General features: G+C 42.2%; 1 protein-coding gene across 1 annotated transcript; it reads right to left on the reverse strand.

Moving 5' to 3' along the window:
• Positions 1–7,274: 7,274 nt before the first annotated feature.
• NEUROD1 (neuronal differentiation 1) lies at positions 7,275–11,542 on the reverse strand. The gene is made up of 2 exons (XM_003990912.5): positions 11,348–11,542; positions 7,275–9,651 (listed from the first exon to the last, which is right to left on the reverse strand). The coding sequence occupies exon 2, from the start codon at positions 9,638–9,640 to the stop codon at positions 8,570–8,572; it is 1,071 nt and encodes a 356-aa protein (XP_003990961.1). The 5' UTR covers positions 9,641–9,651; positions 11,348–11,542; the 3' UTR covers positions 7,275–8,569.
• Between the last annotated feature and the right edge of the window lie 8,435 nt (positions 11,543–19,977).

Here is a 19,977-nt window from a genome sequence, read left to right on the forward strand (position 1 = left end):
CCCAGGTACCCCTATCCTTGGGTTTTAAGCTTACAAGGAGAGTATTGGCTCAGGCCCTAAATAAACTGGAATAGGTAGATAGAACTTTTAGAGGTCATGGCAGTTAAATTCACTTGGACCATATTATTAAAGATATTTTATGTGGGGCACCTGGGTTGCTCAGTTGGTTAAGCGTCCAGCTTCAGCTCAGGTTATGATCTAGCCGTTTGTGGATTCAAGCCCCGCATCAGGCTCTGTGCTGACAGCTCAGAGCCTGGAGCCTGCTTCAGATTCTGTGCCTCCTCTTTCTGCCCCTCCCCTGCTTGCCCTCGGTCTCTCTCTGTCTCTCAAAAATAAATAAACGTTTAAAAAAAGATATTTTATGTAATTTTGCATGTCATAGAATTGTATGTTAAATGTTTGTAAAACAGGGAAAATGTTATATTTTTCTTTTGAGAGGTCCATCTATTAGTATACATGCTGCCCCCACATATAGAATAAATATGGCATTTTTCACATGAAGAATAAATGGCAGTTTGTATTTTTAAATTCTATAAATATAGATATATTTATAAATTCCAGGCTAAGAATTTTAAACAAAATCATCCTTAGATTATTAAGTAGGCCCATTCACACTTCACTAAATCTAGATGTCAGTTTAATAATTCACATGAATAAAAACCAATAAACTTTAACATAATTCAGATGCTTATGAAATAGCTATTATTTGTCAGCTTGTTCAAATATCAAACCTAGTATTAACTGAAATAAGCTAGTAGTTATGTATTGTGTCATTAAAACTTCATGGTAATATTCTCACAAGAATTCAAATGAAATCTCCCATATTTATGCATTTTTAACATGAGTTTATTGTAGACTTTAGCATATGTATTGGCTTCCTAGGATGGCTATACCAAATGACCACAACTGGGGAGCTTTAAAATAACAGAAATGTATTGCTCACAGTTTTGAAGACCAAGGTCCAGAATTAAAGAGTCTGCAGAGTTGGTTCCTTCTTGGGGAGTCAGAGGGAAAATCTGTTTCATGCCGCTCTTCTAGCTTCTGGTGATTGCTGACAATTCTTGCAGATCTTGGTGAATAGATATGTCAGTCCAATCTCTGCCTATATCTCCATTCTCCCTGTGTGTTCTGTCTGCATGTTCCATCCTCTTCTAATAAAGACATCAGTCCTCTTCTTATAACGACCACTTGAATCCAGTATGACCTCATCTTAATTTACATCTTATACATTAGGATGTGTTACTTGGATACTGTTTCCAAATAAGATCACACTCTGAATTTCTGGCTGGACATGAATTTTGGGGAATTGGGGGATGGGACTCTTTAACTCAGTACTATATATATGTGTGTGTGTGTGTGTGTGTGTGTGTGTGTATGCATATATATAACAAATGCATGTTTGTGTATATATACATGTTTATGTATATATATATAACAAATGCATGCATATTTTATATATGTGTGTTGTTTCCTTGGCAATATATTTTAAGATAAGTGTGTTATTGTTAATTAGGCAAAAATGAAACCTTGGGAAGCAAAAGATCTCTTTCCTCAATATTTTTAACATGCTAGCCAGAGTAAAGGAAACATTAAAATAGAGTTTCTATAACCAAAAATCTCATGTTGGAACTTAAAAGTATATAATAAGCAGCCTTGCCTCTATTAACTAGGAAATTCTTCCAGTAAAGAAACATTTTGATAAATAACCCTACTTATCTTCTAGTTATAATTTGCATGCATTTGTTACTATTGTTTGCTGTGTATTTAATCATTATCTGGAGTAAAGCTGATTCAGTTACCTAACAATGACAAGTGATGTTAGCCCAACTCTCCTTTTTAAAATGCTTTATTACCCTCTCTAGTCTTGGATGTGAACATTTCTTGGTCACATACCTGCAACCTACCGCAGATTATAAATTTATAATGCCCTACTATGAGGAGACTAGCCCTACCATTGTTAGTGACACCAGCGGTAAGGAATTAACAGTCTCTTAAGCATTGTAATACCCCTTCATTGACGTCACCAAAAGTGGGGATGATCTTCTAACTGACATCATTTAGAAAGAACACTAAAGAAATAATAGTGATGTGCTAGGTTTACACAGTGAACATTTTGAAGTAGAAATTATAGGTTAGGTAATTCAGCAGCATTTACCTCAACCAGGAACACACACTGTGTATTAATATGAAGATGTGTATTAATACAATGATTATAAAGAACATTAGCTGTCCTTTCATTTTCAGTGATTTTAAACAAAATCACCTCCCAAGAATACTGATCCTTTGATGTTTCTGGTCCCTGAGCACCTTTCCTAATAATTTATGCGCAGTGCTAAGATGAATACCTGATGTTGCTAAAAACAACTACTCTGTGTTCTTCTTTCATTTGTGTTGTATTGACAAAGACGATTACATTCCCCATAAACTTAACCACTTTTCTGTTCTAACTGATACTTTGAAAGAAGATAAATTTAACAAGAAACTATTGTGATGACACAGTACTCTCTTTTATATTGTGTATTTCTACTTCCGTGCTATCATCTACCTATGGGTAACCTATTTTACTTTTTATTTGTTGAACGTTACTCAAATTCTCAAACTCATTGCTAGACTACAAAGTACTTATGGGTTAGATTCTGGTCTGCTGTCATCTAAATTCTTCAACGATGGTAAGGAAGTTCGGGACAATTTTATGTAACACCAACAAGAACAAGAACAATTGCTGGAAGAATGATGAACACAAAGGAAAAAGGTAGCATGCAAGCTCTTAAAGATTTTTTTTAAAAAAGCAGGGTCTGGAAAGAGCCAACAACATTTTAGTTTCTCTTTTATTACAGTTCCAAAATCATACTTAACAAATTGATGTTAACAAAAAGAAAGAACCGCTAAGTCATGGCTTTTATCGTAAAGCAGAGTGGGGGTAGGGCTGTTTGGTGCTATGTAGTACGAAATTCATTTCAATCGTTCTCTTTTTCTAGAATTAATGCTTATAACTTTCACTGAGTTGAGCATCATTTGTGGTCCTCTCCCATTCTCAACTGACCTGATTTATAACATAGGTTTGGCATTAGAGTAGTGTGGTTTGATTTTCTCGTAATGTTAATACGTATGGAGGATCTCCTAGGTCTTCTAAGCACCAGCGAAACAACAAACAAGGGACAAGGCTTCTGTCCTTATGAAGCCCACGTTCTACCAGGAGAGAGATGATTTAACAAAAACAAAACAAATAAGGAAGCAAGATAACTTCAGATAAATGCTCTGGAAAAGGGAATGGGCAATATAATTTTGATTTTGGTGAGAGTGAAAGTGGTTGAATACTTCAGCTGGGGATTTGGGGAAGCGGCATTTGCACTAGAACCTAAACGAAGAAAGGAAACCAGTAATGCAAGGATCTAGGTATCCCAGGTTCCTGCAGTCATTCATCTGTAAAATAAGGCATATGGCTGCTTTGGTTATGAAATGTGTAAATTAATAAAGAGCAGAGAGTACTGACCCAGTAAGCCTGTGAGGCCATCCTCTGTAGATGTGTCTTTAAGACATCAAAGCCTAAAGCAGGGTTAGCTTTTAATCTTGTTAACAGCAAAATGAGTTACGAAGTTGCCTCATCAATGTGAGATAAAATTTATTCTCTTATCTCTACATGTTATTTTACAAGTGAATCCATCCCTTTGGATTGCTCTATACCTGAGGATCTATAAAAGTGATTATTGTCACTCCCCACTTACTTACCTCTATATTAGCAAGGCAAATAGCACAGTAATGTTTCGATGGCCACATCCACATTTAATGTATCTGAAGGCTTAGTCCAGCATTAACATAATACTCTGCATTTTAAGATATTTTAAAATCAGCAATTTAAACAGAAGTCCCCCAGAGGCTGTGGTCTTGTCTTGTCAATGCCACTAGTTTGGTTACCCAGCTAATTCCATCAGAGTCATTGAACCAAGTGTTAGTGTGTGTGAAGAGTCTATGAGTCAATTGCCAGCACAAAATTCTTCCTGACATGGGAAGGCAGATGATCTCAACTTTTCAGTGCATACAGCACAAATTTCTAGTTGAATGGTTCTTGACAATAGTGTCCTCTGAAACATAATGCCTGGCGAGGAGCCAATGATTATGCCACCATACAAATCACTGTGTATCTGACGCCAGAATGCCTCTGTGCAATGGTAGCAACAAGAGTTCTCAGTCCTGGTGTTCCACAAGATGTTATATTGGCTCCTTTATTCTTTATCAGACCCTGGAATTAAAGATTTTATTTAGACAGTTTTTAGGAAATGAATGGTGGAGGGAGATGAAAAGGGAAGAGAGGAGGTTGTAGTGTACTTTAAGAAGAGCTTTACTGTTTTACAATCCCCATTAGGACAAAATCGGCTTATGTTGGAAGCCTAGTTTTATTAACTGTTTAATAGATATTTTCACTTTGAATCTCTTGTTTAATTATAGAACTAAAATAGCTTAGTTCAAACTGTTAGCTAATGATCCATATATCATTTTAGTAATTGCTAACTTCTTTCAGAAATGCATTAATTTTGTAAGAATTATAGACTTTCGAGTGTAAAAACACGGGGAGTTTTTTAAGATTAATACATTAGAACATTTACAATTTGTTTCAAGTGTTACTTTACTGTACCATATTAGAAACCTAAAATTACCAAATTTCTTAAGATACTATGATCCTTCATTTTAATTTTCATTTAACTGTATTTTTTGGATTAAAAGTAGATAGATCATACTCTATGAATGCAGTTGGTAATGTAAATGAAATCTAAGTTATGCAGTGTTCTATTCAAAAGGAATTATGCACTGGTTAAAATATTTAGCTAAATTTCATTTCCCACTATGAAATTGTCTACTGATTTTAAATACCATTTTTTTCTGGAAATAACTCTTTAGAACATTTTCACATTAAGTAAGTAGATCTAAGCATCTTATTTGATAGGAATAGTAATTGCCCAAGATGAAGGAACACATAAAACCCTAAATGCTACTCATAACAAGCAATATACAGCAACATTAAAAAACATTTTTTTTCCACGAAGCCAAAGTCACCAGTGTTTCTTCTTTTTGGCTGGTTTTACACTTAGTAAAATATTTTCTTTTCTTATAAGCTAGATATAGGCATTAGCCAATTATAAAAGCCGTGTCTCTTTTAAACATTGGTAGCAATTCAAAAAGAAAAGAAAAAGATAATTGAAAAGGTTTCTTGTGGTTTGAAAATGCCTTCCAAATATTCATTAAACATTTAAGTGAGTAAATTTGTAGAATATGTTTCTGACATTGGCACTGGTTCTGTGGTATTTCTCTGATCAGATGGAAGTGCTGTGTGTTATGCAGAGTGCATTCAGTTCATTCATGCATAAACAATATCATTTTCATAAATTAAAACCTCCCCTGCAGAAGGAACATCTGTGCCTGCCTTTGAATAAAAGATGGTGGCATGTGAGTTACTCCTTGACTGACTGAAAGAATCCTTATGTTTTAGAATGAAGTTATATAGGAAAAATTGAAGGGAAAAAACCCAGCTTACAGTTCGAATTTCTACCTTACATACAAATATGTACATATACATATATATATATATATATATATATCCACAGTATAGATTTCCTTGCTTGTAGTCTTAAAAGCTGGAATCTTTAAAATGCATTCTCTAACTATTTCTTCTGTTTACTAAGGCAACAGATTTTGGTTTGCATGAAGATGTATAATTTTAATTATAGGTGAAACTGAGCTGCTGAATAGATCACATCAGATCTGAATGTTCACTTCATGGTCTCCTAGGCTGGAAGGCTGACAATGTTCAGATATCGTATCAGTATTATGTCTCATAAAATAAGAACAGTGAGAGCAATCCTAGAAGCAACAGCTTGATTTCAAAATAACAACTCTGATTCACTTGGAATGAGATTATTGCATTTTGGATAAAGTTGAGACTAACTTAAAAGTATTTCTGTCATGTGATGAAGGCTGATGGAAAACATGTTAAAATGATATATTTTAAATTGAACTCAAACATTTTTTAATGTTGAAATATTCCTTACTGCTACTGTCACAGCTTGACATAGCCCCATTGGCAATGTTATTAGTATGGCTAATTGTTCCCGTCCATTAGATTACTCACATTTTTCTGGAGCAGTTTGCTAAATGAGGTCAGCTTTCTGGAACCCCTAAATCACCAATGAGAAGGAGATTAAAGGAACAAGCTTGGGAAGAGAGGTAGTCATCCAATGTGGCATCCGAATCAGAGGAGGAACAATGGAGTTACTAATGACAGTAATCAGAGCACCATGGTAGAGCCAGGGCACAAGTGCCAAAACGTTATTCCCTAGAAAGCATTCCTGTCAGTCAGTACATCCAGAGGAAGAGAAATGCCAAACTTTTTTTTTTTTTTTTTTTTTTTTTAGTGGACTTAACAATGGACAGAGTCATCTGTAAGTTTTTCCACTGAGTTGTATTTAGTGTTCCAAAAAAGGGAAGGGACACAATTGTATCATCCTATAATATATTATACTACAAATAGCATGTTCTTGAACACAAATAACTTACTATCATTTTCTCCTGGAAAAAAAAATTTTTGAAATCATCACAAGATGTTCATTAAAAAATTACAAAGTGCCACTTCTTGGATTCTTTAAATTAATTAAATCATTTCCTCCTGGCATTTTCTAAAGGTATTTAACTTTCTCTTGGGTTACTACTGGTTTGCAATCCAGTACTATATTGCATGCTGCTATTGTATAGTGCTGGTTTGCAAAGTGCAATGGTACTGTGATAGTACTGATTTTCAATTCAGTTCGGGAAAATATACAGATAATAAAGCACTAAGAAAATGGTAAAGTTTTCTTATGTATTTTTAAATATATAGACAAACTAAGTTACGGCGCTTGTTTGCGTCTCCTTGTTATAATTAACTAAATACCCCTTTTTAAAAAATAGGAAAAATCATAATACAATCATTTAAAAGAATAAAACCCAAAAAGCTAAAAGTGAAGATACTTAAAACAAAGAAAAATGAAAACCCAACTGTTTGTCTCTCCACCCCACCCCCCAGCCTCATATTCCATGTAATGAAATATGAGTTGGTTCTTTCATTATCTACAAAAGCTGGTGACTCCCTAAACAAGATCAACAGACTGGAGACTATGCTAAAGTAAACTTTTATTTTATTCTACAAATAGCATTTAGTTTTAATTCAGTGAATTAAGCATCTATTATGCTTAGGAATTATTTATACTTTAAAAAATCACTTTAAGAAGGAATGCAACAATTGGTCAGATTTTCAATACTAGTTTATTGCAACTGGATGAGTGTTCTCTAAATTGTGCATTACACCATAATATACAGGATTACAAACAAGATTACAGTACAGATCGATTCCAGTGGTACCAGTATCACATCTCAAACAGCACTTATTCTGGACTGCATTTTACATGCAATAGCTATTGTTCTAATTATGAATTAAATGGTTTGAATTTAAGCTACTGTACTAATTGACTACAATAGGTATAAATCCCAACATTAACAACCTGATTAGATTTAGGCTCAGATTTATTACATGAATATATGACAAACCACCATTTGTGTGACTATGTATAAAATCATGCATTTATATTTTCTGGAAACATCAATAGCTTCAGATTCTTTGTAAAATCATGGAATGCAAAGGAGTAAAAGACTAAAAATAAACAGTGCAAATTGTATGTGATAGTCAAGCAGCTTTTGATTTAAAGAAGGGTATGTTGGCATTTGTTTATAATATGTATATACAAGCTTGTGCAAGTAATGTATTGAATTGATATGTTTTGATAAGGACTAAATCTCTTTTTTTTTCATCCTCTTAAGAGTTGTGGATCTGGTTTTTGTTTTAAGGAGAGGGAAAGACTTTAAAGTGAAATGAATTGCTCAAATTGTGCAATTTTTTTTTTTTTTTACAATTAGAGAGGAAAGAAGTGCTAAGGCAACACAATAACTTTCTAAGCACTTTTCTGCTGGTTTAAATTAGTTAAATTATTTTGTATAAATTAGATATAATTCTACCTTTCTGATATGTATAAAAATTGATGAAGCTGCATGGTTTTAAAATAGGAAATCCACATTATAAAAAGTCATTAAAAATTCTGTACAAAATCACAACAAAATAATTCAGCATGGGAAAGGTAACAAGTAGTAAAATGCTGGTTGAAAAATATATATTTATATATATTTTAATTGGCCCGTTACTAGTTTAAAAATTGCATAGATCCTAATTATTGCTTGTGATTTTGTTATCCCGATCAGATAATTAATATGATCTGAAAACAGCTACACCAAATTTGTGGTGTTTTTTTTTTAACCATATTACTTTTTTAAAATAGAAGAGCTATAGAAAATAATACATAAGGTGAACAGGAACTTTGATCCCCTGTTTCTTCCAAAGGCAGTAACGACAATAAATACATATATCACTTGAAGCTTGGAGTATTTGCACTTTGCAGCAATAGTACCCAAAGGGCTGCCTTTTGTAAACACCACAGTCACTGTAAGCACAGTGGGTACGTTTCCCGGGGATGGTGAAACTGACGTGCCTCTAATCGTGAAAGATGGCATTAAGCTGGGCACTCATGACTCGCTCATGATGTGAATGGCTATCAAAAGACATGATATTGTCTATAGGGATCTCGCAGCGAGGGGCAGCGGCGCCCGAGAAGATTGATCCGTGGCTTTGGGCCCCTGCCAAGGTCGCTGCAGGATAGTGCATGGTAAAGGCATAATTTTTCTCAAACTCGGCGGACGGTTCGTGTTTGAAAGAGAAGTTGCCATTGATACTGAGCGGCGGGCTGAGGGGTCCGTCAAAGGAAGGGCTGGTGCAATCAGTCAGGGGGCTTTCAAAGAAGGGCTCCAGAGCAGCGCTGTAGGCGTGCGGCGGTGGCTTAACGTGGAAGACATGGGAGCTGTCCATGGTACCATAGGGCGGGCTGGGCAGCCCCGGCGACTGGTAAGAGTAGGGGTGCACAGGGAAGGAAGCGCTGGCGGTAGGCAGGTGCGGAGGCATGTCCTGGTTCTGCTCAGGCAGAAAAGTCCGAGGATTAAGCTGCAGGCAGCCGGCAACCAGGTTGGTGGTGGGCTGAGATAAGCCCTTGCAGAGAGTCTGTACGAAGGAGACCAGATCAGGGCTTTTGCCCGAACGCAGGATCTCCGACAGAGCCCAGATGTAATTCTTGGCCAGGCGCAGCGTCTCGATTTTGGACAGCTTCTGCGTCTTGGAATAGCAGGGCACCACCTTGCGCAGGTTGTCCAGAGCCGCGTTTAGCCCGTGCATGCGGTTCCGCTCCCGGGCGTTGGCCTTCATGCGCCTTAGCTTAAAACGCTCCAGGCGTGCCTTGGTCATCTTCTTCTTTTTGGGGCCCCGTCTCTTGGGCTTTTGATCGTCGTCCTCCTCTTCCTCTTCTTCCTCTTCTTCCAGATCTTCGTCTTCGTCCTCCTCCTCTCCCCCGTTCCTAAGTGAGTCCTCTTCCGCGTTCATGGCTTCGAGGTCGTCCTCCTTCTTGTCTGCCTCGTGCTCCTCGTCCTGAGAACTGAGACATTCGTCTGTCCAGCTGGGAGGACCCTGGGGCTGAGGCTCCCCCATCAGCCCGCTCTCGCTGTAAGATTTGGTCATGTTTCAATTTCCTACATTCAACAGGGCGGGGGGGGGGGGGAGAGGAACAGAAAGAAAAGGAGAAAAATGCTACATTTACGAACTACCTGTGCCTTCAGCTACCACTCACTACCTAACTTTATAGAAATCCATGTGAAGAGAAGTACCAGCTCATTACAAAATGGATGCCCCTAAGGAAAAGTTAAATGGCTTGTTTTATAATGGCGTGTGTGTGCCCCACTGGCATACAGGAGACAGGGCAGGGCTGGAGGTGGGGGAGAGAGTAAATATATGTGTATGTGCACTCCTGTGTGTATGTTTTCTAATGATTGGCAAAAGTGTGTTTATGGTGATTATGTAGCAGGATGATATGCACAAAAAGGAGCAAACGTTTCACTACTTCATGGTTATCTGCATGAGTTCAAAGTCACAATCCACACACAAAAAAATGATGACTTTGAAAATTGCAATTCTGTTTGTTCCATTCTCTTCCCTGGCTTCTTGGCACTTAGCGATTACAGTTAAGAGACATTACGTAATTTACTCACGGTGGCAGTGATTTTTAAGACGATTATACTAACCGGAGATTGAAGAGCAAATTCATGGGGGAGAAAAAGTAGTTTCCATCAAATTATTTCACCATCAACGAAACATTTGGCAACAAAAGTGGGCAGGGGTCTTGCATGCCACCCTCGCCTTTCTTTTCTCGCCTCCCAACACTACCCCTCTGCTGAATTTCCACCTTGTACAAAAGCACTAGCTATATGGCCAGGGCTGGGGGCACCGCACAGAGCACCCTTCCATGCGCTTGGGATCAGGTGCGGAAGGCTCTTCTCTAATAAACAGCCCATTGAAATAGCCGCCCGCTCTTTATTGGGGCTTTTCAAAGTTCGCCTCAAACCTCTTTTTAAAAGATTGGGTAATTATAATGGTCAGCGATTGGCAATAGTGAAGTTGCCGCTTCTGATAAAGAAAATAAAAAGCCTTTAGTGAGACAACTGAATTTCTGGCTTCTGCAGTGGCTGCTAGGGACTTGGCTGCCTCTGGAGCAGTAACAGGTAGCAGGAGTTGGTTCCTCTCCCTTTCTCCACCTTTTTTCACTTTCTCAACTAAACTATCTCTCAACACAATTATTTCTCAGGATGTGTGTACCAAGGTATCCGTGTCCCTTTTATGCACTGAAAAAATAACTTGGCACTTCCAATGCGCACAAAATACATGCACACAAAACACATCTGGTAACAAGGGCTTTTCTTTTTTTCTTTTTACTTATTGGAAGAAGTGAGAAAGTGAAGTAGTTATTTGCTTTCAGGACTTTGAAATCACTACTAGCAAATAATCAGAGTTACTGTGCGTTATTTTTTTTTTTAATTCAAAATAGCTCCTATAATTTCCCTTCAAAACCAAAACACTAACACATTTTTTCTTTTTTTCTTTTCTTTCTTTCTTTCTTTCTTTCTTTCTTTCTTTCTCTCTCTCTTTCTTTCTTTCTTTCTTTCTTTCTTTCTTTCTTTCTTTTTTTCTTTTTTTTTTTTAGAAAGCCTGCGGTGGGTATTTGAGTAAGGCAAGTCGAAATGTGTTAGTACTTGCGGGCAATCAAGGGAAGGAATGCCCGCTTCAATACACATACACGCGCTCACAAACGCACACATTCAGAATATGTGTAGGTACATCCGGTCTTCAATTACTGCTTTTATTCCCAAACAAAAACGAAAGGGTTGTAATTACCTGCAGTTGTTAGTAGGTCCTGAGTGATGGTCTCATAACCCTGGGGCCTCCGGATGCCGTGCCTTCTGCGTGGGGCGAATTCCTCGTGTCCCCGCCGCGCGGGCGCTCAGGTTATATAGCCGGGTTGGTGATGCTGAGCGCAGGCGGGGCCCGGGAGCCGAGCGGCTAGCAGGTCCCTGCGTCCCGCGTCTGCGCACGCGTCCAGGCTGAGCGCTCTCTTCCGCCCGCCCCTTCAGCCTCGCTCCTCTCCCACCCTCCTCCAACTCCGGCTCCCCTCTCCCCCACCCCAACCCCCGCCCCATCTCCTTCCTCCCCGGCATGCGCCATATGGTCTTCCCGGTCCAGCCAGGAGCCGGGAACCACGTGACCTGCCCATTTGTATGCCGCGGAGCGCTCCATTCCGGCCCCTTTGTGGCCAGAAGAAAGTGGCCCATCTGTCGCCAGTTAGAGACTCCGCGGACCTGTTTTTACCCGCAGGAGAGATTAACCCTTTCAGGCGGCAGAAGGGAGAGGGGGCAAGGGGGGGAGGGGAATTGAGGGAAGGGAGCGGGAAAGCTAAGGTAGACTGGGTTTAGATCGGAGTGAGTGGCCTGCGTAGGGGCGGAAAGTAGGGCGGAGGTGAAAGAGGCCGAAGCCTGGAGACTGAGGCGCTCATTGAAGCGTCCTGACTCCGTAGGATGCCGCGCCCAGACATTGGCTTTCTGAGCACCAAGACTTTCTGCCCTCTCTGAGTTGTCCATCTCTTGGTTTCCCCCGCTTGGCAGACGCTTTGCTTATTGGCGCCAAAGGGTGGCTTCTCCTCTTTTCCATCAACCCCTTAAGAAAACGTACGCCATATAAAACGGCCTAATCTGTGCACTCGGCTTTGATGCTAGTCCTCTAGCCTCTACCTGGATCACTCACTCCCAGCCTCTACAGTACCTGTCACTCTACCTCACCATACATGCAACCTGGCGTGCCCTCACCTTCAGCTGCCTCTGTCCCTGGAGACCCCTCAACACATCAACCTCCCTCCCCACAGAGGTCCTTGTCCTCGGCGCAAGCTAGTCCACGCTCTCAGGCCTTGGCTCCTTTGGCCTTAGAGCTCTCGATGTGAAAGCTGGGGTATTCCTCTGATGCTTGGATTCTGCCTTTTAACCAAGGCCATTGGATTGTTGCAAAGGATGCCCTCATCGGATGCCTCTTGTTCCGTGCCACAGGCTGGCACTCCCCACTCTTAGGCCTGTAAATAGGTACTTGGTTCAGACAAGCCTTTTCAATGGGAGGATGCAATGGGCCTATGTTAAATATTTCTTCTCTCTCTTCTTTTTGGAAAGGGTTAGTGGCCATGACTCCTCCAGACCTCAAAGACTCTGACTTGATGAGTCTTCACCTCCACCTTGCATGTCAGGCAAAGACCAGAGATTCCAGACTAATTCTGAAGGAGCCATAGTTGTGTTTAAATGGCGATTCTTTTTTTACTCGTTCCCACCAAGGCATGTTTTAGAATCATACATTATATATTACATCTTTTCCATCCCTTCACCACCAGCTTCATCTCTAATCCTCCCTTAACTAAACCCCTATCCCTCCCAGACCTGTAGCCCCCTGAAATGAATTTGTCGAACTTGGATTGCTTATTTAAAGGCAGTTGCTTTAAAAGCCCCTTGAGTTTGCAAACAGTGTCAGGGTTGAGAGGCTGAAGCTAGGTGCCTCTGGGAACCAGAGGGGGGACGCTGTGGAGAGGGGGAAAGGGTTCTATCGAAATCACCGGTGTCTGGAAGGCGGTGTATGCACCCTTCCCCATCCAGCACAAATCTGAAAAGGGGAAAAGGGGGGGGGGTGTGCTCCCTGACCCGCTGCGTAAAGCGTGAGGTGAATTGTACTGAGTTTCCAAGAGAAGAGCTGTAGAGAGTCTTGCTTTTCTGCGTTCACTCGTCAGTGTACGAAGAGCACAGAGGAAGATAAAAGAATGCACCTAAGAGCCTAGTCTCATTATTTACCCCTGCGCCGTCTGTATCATCAGTGATGGGCTAAAACTCAAGGGGCATCGAAGTTGCCCGCCTGAAGAGGCGGGTCCATGACACTGGCGGCCAGGCTGGACCAAGTGCTCCCTGCAATCCTGGCAGCCGCCCCACGGGCTAGCCCACCGTGCTGCTGGGATGTGGAACTCGAGCCCTAGCTCTTACTCCTCTGTCTTAGAGGAGCTTCAGGGGAAATGTTGGGGGAGGATGCAAGAGATGGTTCCAGCTGCCCGAAGACTTGGGGATGACCTAGGGGATCCCTCTTCCCCCTGGGTAGCAGAAACTTCCTCACTTTGCGACTTCCTGTGGAATGCAGGAGATTCTTGGTGGAACCAGATGTTCCAGGCGGGAAAGAACCCGGGTGTTTCGCCAGCCTGGACTCAAATTCGCAAAGTGCAGGAATTATTAGACGCGTTCCTTCCCTCTCCTTCTAATAAATTCACCCCTAATCCCACTGCCCGTCGTCTCCCCAGGCCTGGGAATGTGTACAAAGAAAAGGCTACTCCGGGATGTTCCAGAATCCTGGCGAGGTTCGGTCTCACGGTGGCTCTCATTGAGCTTGCCTGCTCACAGAGCTTGGGTGCAAACCCTCCTCTGCGCGGGGAACGTCGATCCCCCAGCGAGGGAATTTTGGCGCCCAGAGAGTGTGGCTGGACCTCCCCCAGGCGGCAGCCGAGTAGTCAGGCGGGGAAGGGAGGAGTGCAGATTAGACCTAGATTAAGGTGCTTTTTGTTGAGAGGGGACAGCGCGAGAGAGTGGGGGCAGAGAAGAACGGTGGTGGCGGTAACGCTGGAACAGGACGGACTGAAGCACAGTCGCCGACCCCGCCTCCTTATTTTCCTCTCCCTCTTTGGACTTTGTTTCGACAGTTGCACACTTTTCCCCTCCCGATTCCCTAAATTCTCGCCCCGTCTCTCTTCTCTGCCCGCGCTGCCGTTAGCGGTACTCCTCCAGCTCCGGTCCCCACTGGGCGCTGCAGGCTGCTGAGCGGCACGCGAACCGCACGCGCGGGTAACAAAAGCCGCTTTCATGACTCACTGCCCTCGAGCAATGCCCCAAATCTGTCGCCCCCCGGGTCCCCGCTTGGAGCGCGCGGCGCGGGCCGGGCGGTCCCGGCCGTTAAAGCGGCAGCAGGAGCGCCGGCGGGAAGGAGGGCGGGAGGATGCTTGTGGCTGGGGTCGGGGAGAGGGGGCTGTGGCCTGGGCGGGGACAATGGGGGGAGGGAGGCGTGTGCCACCGTGTACGGGAGGGGGATAGAAGGAGGCCTGCGGTCGGGATGAGGGGAGTGAGAAGCGTGTAGCGGGCGGCGGGGGGTGGGGGTGGGGTGTTCAACGCTTTCGCGGGGCCTAGATAAAGAGCAGGGGCAGGACCGCCGATCCCGGCGGTGACCTGTTTCTCGCGGAAACAGATGCTTGCTGCTTGCAAAGGGAGGCTTGCGTTCCATGAAAGACTCAAGTGTGGCTCGGGTGGCCCCACCGACCTCGAGTGGCCCTAGCGTCCTCTCCCTTCCCCTCCCAGGAAAGGGGTGTTCTGGCCTGAGCCTGTTCCAGAGGTGGGAGGTGGTGGGAGACTGAGAGGCGGGCGAGACTATAGGGCGCTGGGGCCGAAGAAGCCCTAGGGCAGAGAGCTGTACGTAGGTCTTTCAAAGGCCCGGCAGCTCAGAGGCCCTTGGGAGGCCAGAGGACAATGTTACGGGCTCCTTCCAGATCGCCGGCGCGGCGCCAGGTTTGCGCCTATGCCTCCAGGGAGGCCACTGGGCGCCTAGGTCCTGGCCAGAGGCTGGAGCTGCCCGGGCTCGACAGGCAGGCGGCGGGGGAAAGCCGGGAGCAAGAGAGAAGCTATTAAAATGCCTCGCCGTCGCCCCGAGCGCAAAACCCGTCCTCCCCAAATCTCCTGGGCTTGCGGCATAATCTTAATTAAGATAATTGATTCATATTGCACCTGCGAGAACGGAAAAAAAATTGATTCCAACCCCCAACCCCTCAAATCGCTTAGAGCTATTGGATGGAGCACAACGCGGCTGTGATTTGGGAAGTGATTTAGTACCGGGCTTCCCCAGCTCGGCCTGCCTGGGCTCTTTTATTTATTATTTACGTTCTCCTTGTCCCGCCGGGGCCTGGGTAGCTCCCCTCCTGGCGCCTGTAGGGCTCCAAGGGACTTCGTCTCTGATTATCCGTCAGAAGTGAGGGGCTTTCCTTAAACCATCCAACACCCACATCCACAATGCGAAATCAAAGCAACTCTGAGCATTGTGGCAAGCGTAGGTCACCCACACGAATGCTCAAGGCCTGGTGGGTTAGATACGCTATGCGTGTGAGTGTGCTTAAGCGTACAAGTGTGTGTGGATCTGAGTATGAGTGTATGAGATTGTGTGAATGAGCGTGTGCGATTGTATGTATGTGAATGAGTGTGTGAATGTATATGTGATGTGTCAGGGAGTGTGTCTGAGTTATGTGAGCGTAAATGTGGGTGAGTGTGTGCATGAGTGTGTGTTTGTGGGAGCTTCTGTTCTCAGGTGGGGAGGGTAAAAGGAGGGTGCGTGTCTGTTTTGTGAGACTTGAGGAACAGCTTGAGGTCTAAAGGGGACCACAGGGCTGAGTAGCTGACAAGCGCCTACTTTTGCCTTAAAAGAAAGCAACAAGCAAACAATCCCGGGTAAGTGGGTGTTGCTGCGGGTACGGAGAGCAGAGAAACACCGACGACGCCCTGAACAATGGCTGCTTCGGGGTTGGGGGAGGAGACCGGGCAAGTTCCTGGATTGCACAGAAGCCAGGCAAGCCAGGTTTAGAGCCCCAGGCAGCTTGTAGGAAAAATAGTTTCCTTAAGGTATCAGCACCGTGGACAATTCCCACTTCGTTGGCCTTGAAATTCGCGGTACTAAGATTCAAAAAAACAAAACAAAACAAAAACAAAAAACAAAAAAACAAAAAACCCTTTCAGCAGCTTTTGCTTTTTCCTATTTGCCTTCTTTCGCAAAAACATTGACCACCACATCTGAACTTTTAATGAGAGAGCCCTGTAAATCTGCGTTTAATTAGCCACCTTCTTTTCAGAATAAGTTTCCTGGAAAACTAGAAATCCAGGGAGGCGAGGGAAGGGCTTAAATTATCATTTGAGCTAGGGAGTCTGAAACAAAGAAATGATAGACTGAGTAACTTTGAGAAAGATACTTGTGCTTATTTGCCACACAGCATGAAAATCAAAGTGAACTCTTAAATTTGCTGTGCACAGAAATAATAGAGCATCTAAAATTATTTTTTTAATTTTGCTTTTATTGTATGGAGTGTACATTTTATTGATGATATAAATCTTTTCCCATCACCATCACCCTTTCAACTCTCAACTTATTTCATATTATAAACAATTTCTATTAAATTAATGGGGGAATAAACCAACTGAAGTTAAATGGCATTATTTACTCAGATTTGGTGAGCCACGTTATCTAAATACTGGATTTAGAGTGTTGTGTCTTAATACACATGATATCCAAAATATACTGGGAAAAGTCTAGTAGAGATACAACTCAGAAGAACAAGCACCTTGGTGGTTTAAACATCTTAGAAACATATGCCACAAACCCCTCCCCCATTATTGATGTAATTTTAAAATGTCATTATTATTAGCAATCAAAATCCTTATAAAATATTCAGACTTTATTGAAATGGAAAATACATTATTTTTGATCCAAGAATTTACACCTAGAGTCTCACTTTCTTTAAATGAAATGTTTCCTTTTTTCTTTAACAAATACATTTTCATATGAATTAAATATTGATAATTTGACCTTTTATGTCTCTAACTAATCAAAAGGGGGAAATTCCAAATGTAGATCTTGGAGTTTGGCCCTGGTGGGTCTTTCTGCTTGAGTAGGCACTGAGATTAAAGGAGTCAAACTTCCTCTTTCACTGCTCTCTCCTTGCACTAATTGGTTATGCAAAAAATGCAGATTTGTATTAATTAGTAACTCCACTGATTAGTTCTGTGGTATTTTCACATAATAAATCATGCTGCAGACATGAATTTTGGCACATCACCCAGTAGTGGCTCAGGCTGCAATACAGATTTCATATTAAAATAAAATCTCTGACTAAATCTACCTTTTTGATGCAGGTACTGTGAGCAGCCACCTGCTGGGAGCACCTGCCATGGGAAATTAGTTTCATTCAGTGACAAGCCACTTTTGGGGCCCAACCAGGAGGATCTGATTATGAAGTTGGGCTCTAATAATAAATAAACAGATAAATAGTTAAACACATATATACATACCCAAATGACACAAATGTGCCTAAGCTCTAGGCATTTTACAATGATGTCATAAAAGGATCTACTTGTCATGGGAGTTGATTTTAAAAACGACTTCCTAGGTTATGGATAAACACCTCAGTCTATTTTCCTCCTGTGAGATCTTTGCTCCTTAGTGAGATGGTCTGATCTGAGACTTTTATCACTCATACTCATTGGCTGGTTCCTTTCCTAAGCAGGCAAGCTAGTTTGTAAGAAAAATAGGCATCAGTAAAAAAAAAAAAAAAAAGCATCAGGGGGAGGAGTATGAATGCTGAGAGTTATCTTGAAGGGAATTGGCCACCCCGGTGATCCTAACATATGGTGAGAAGCTGTGAGGTGAGGCATCCACAGTTGCCTGATGCAAGACACATTTTCCTCTACCCATTTGTAACTATATGTGCTTCTACATAATTCTTTTTCTTTTCCTTGATGATGGTTTAATTTGATGAGGCAGATTACAGCCGATATTGCCAAGATTATAAATTAGACCCTGGCATCTGCTTTGCCCCACACTAACCCTTTACATGTTCTTGTTTTCTTGCTACTGGTGACACCTTTCCAAGTCCCCTCAGGTGCTCGAAGCACCTTTATACTCTTTCTGGTCCATGCTTATTGGTGAAAGGAATCTGTAAGTTCATACTTCTTAAGAGGTTAAAAGAGAGAGATGCTACTTAATTTTATGCCTCTACCTGGAGCACTTGCAAAGTAACAAGGTACAGTGAAAGAAAATGAGTACTTGGTATTGACATTCATAGATGAATAAGCCTAAGGGAAGTATATTTTGGATGGAGGCTGGAGAACCATGTCCTGCTGCAGTTGTATTATGCAGGTTACAGTCCCTCTGACTACTGTTGAGACTGGTCCTAAGGTGGTGGTATATGTGGCTAGGGACTGAAGAGGGTCCAGCCTCTTGGGATGCTCTGTCTCTGGCCATCATTTACTGAGACTTTCAAATGCTTTGATGGCACAAGGAGAAAGTCACAAATCTTGTGGTCTTTTTAGCTGTTTATTTTGGATGCGGAGAACTTTATTTTTCAAGGAACTAAAAATAATAATAATAATAAGTAGAGAGAAGGAGATATAATTTAAAGCAGTCCTCCATTAAACCAAATGTGGTTTTTTTTCTCTTTTACATTCTCTCCTGGATCCCACCTCATATGGCTTGATGTGGAAAAGATTGATCATCTCTGATGGGGCAAAAAAGTCCTATCTTTTCATGTTGGTTCACAATGCTGGGGTATAGAGGCTATGTACAGAGCCAGAGCTGGACATATGCAAAGGCTCTAAAGTTGCTTCAGTTTATTTTTTGGAGAGCTTGTCTCTTCATTACTTTCCTTCCAGAAACTGCCTGCTTCACTAACACATGTATCCTGCAAATCTATATTGAGTGCCACTATGTGGCGGGCACTGTGCTACCATTACGTGTTAGGCATACAGAGCACATGGAAACAGACATTAGTCTCTGCTTCCTCAAAGCTTTCTATTTAGTGAAAGAAATAGGACTTTAATAAGATTGACTCACAAGTGAGTGTGTTCCCATCAGACTTGAAATAAAGCACAGGAAAGGAAAACAAAACTCACTAGTCCATAAACCTGAGGACAAAAGAACCTGGTAAAGACTGATGTGGGAGGGCTCCCCACATTAGCATAGCTGAGGCAATGAGAAATATGTTACCCAGTGAAGGGGGCTGATCTGGGGGGCAGTCTTCCAAGCAAGGGAAAGAATATATGTAAAGGGCCTGAGGCAAGAGTTGCATAGGAAGTTTAAGAACCTAAAAATATGCAGTGTAGCACTAAGGAGAGGAGGGATAATTGTAAGAAGTGAGGTAGCAAAAAGGAAGACAGGTCCCAGAGCCTGCTTTCCATTGAAGAGCTTTGAGCTGTTGGGAGCAGATGAATGAAACTTGAGTAGGACTTACATTTTTAGACAATCACTTTTTTAAAGTTTTTTAAAAAAATGTTTATTTATTTTTGAAAGAGAGACAGACAGAGTGCAAGCAGGGAGAGTGCAGACAGAGGGGGGAACACAGAATCCAAAGCAGGCTCCAGGCTCCAAGCTGTGAGCGTGGAGCCCGATATAGGGCTCGAACCCCTGAACCGCGAGATCATGACCTGAGCCGAACCGACTGAGCCACCCAGGTGCCCCTTTAGACAATCATTTTAATCGCAGTATAGAAATCTGATTACATAAAGGGTGAGTCAAACAAAGGGAGGCTGTTGCAGCTTTCCTTGCAAGAGATGATGTACTTGAACCAGGCTGGTTGGAGAGGAAGTTAGTGGACATATTTCGATAGAGTTAGAAAGATTACCCTAAAACCACAACCTAGTTTCACACGAATTACC

The sequence above is a fragment of the Felis catus genome, chromosome C1, assembly GCF_018350175.1.
Source record: "Felis catus isolate Fca126 chromosome C1, F.catus_Fca126_mat1.0, whole genome shotgun sequence".
Lineage (NCBI taxonomy): Eukaryota > Metazoa > Chordata > Mammalia > Carnivora > Felidae > Felis > Felis catus.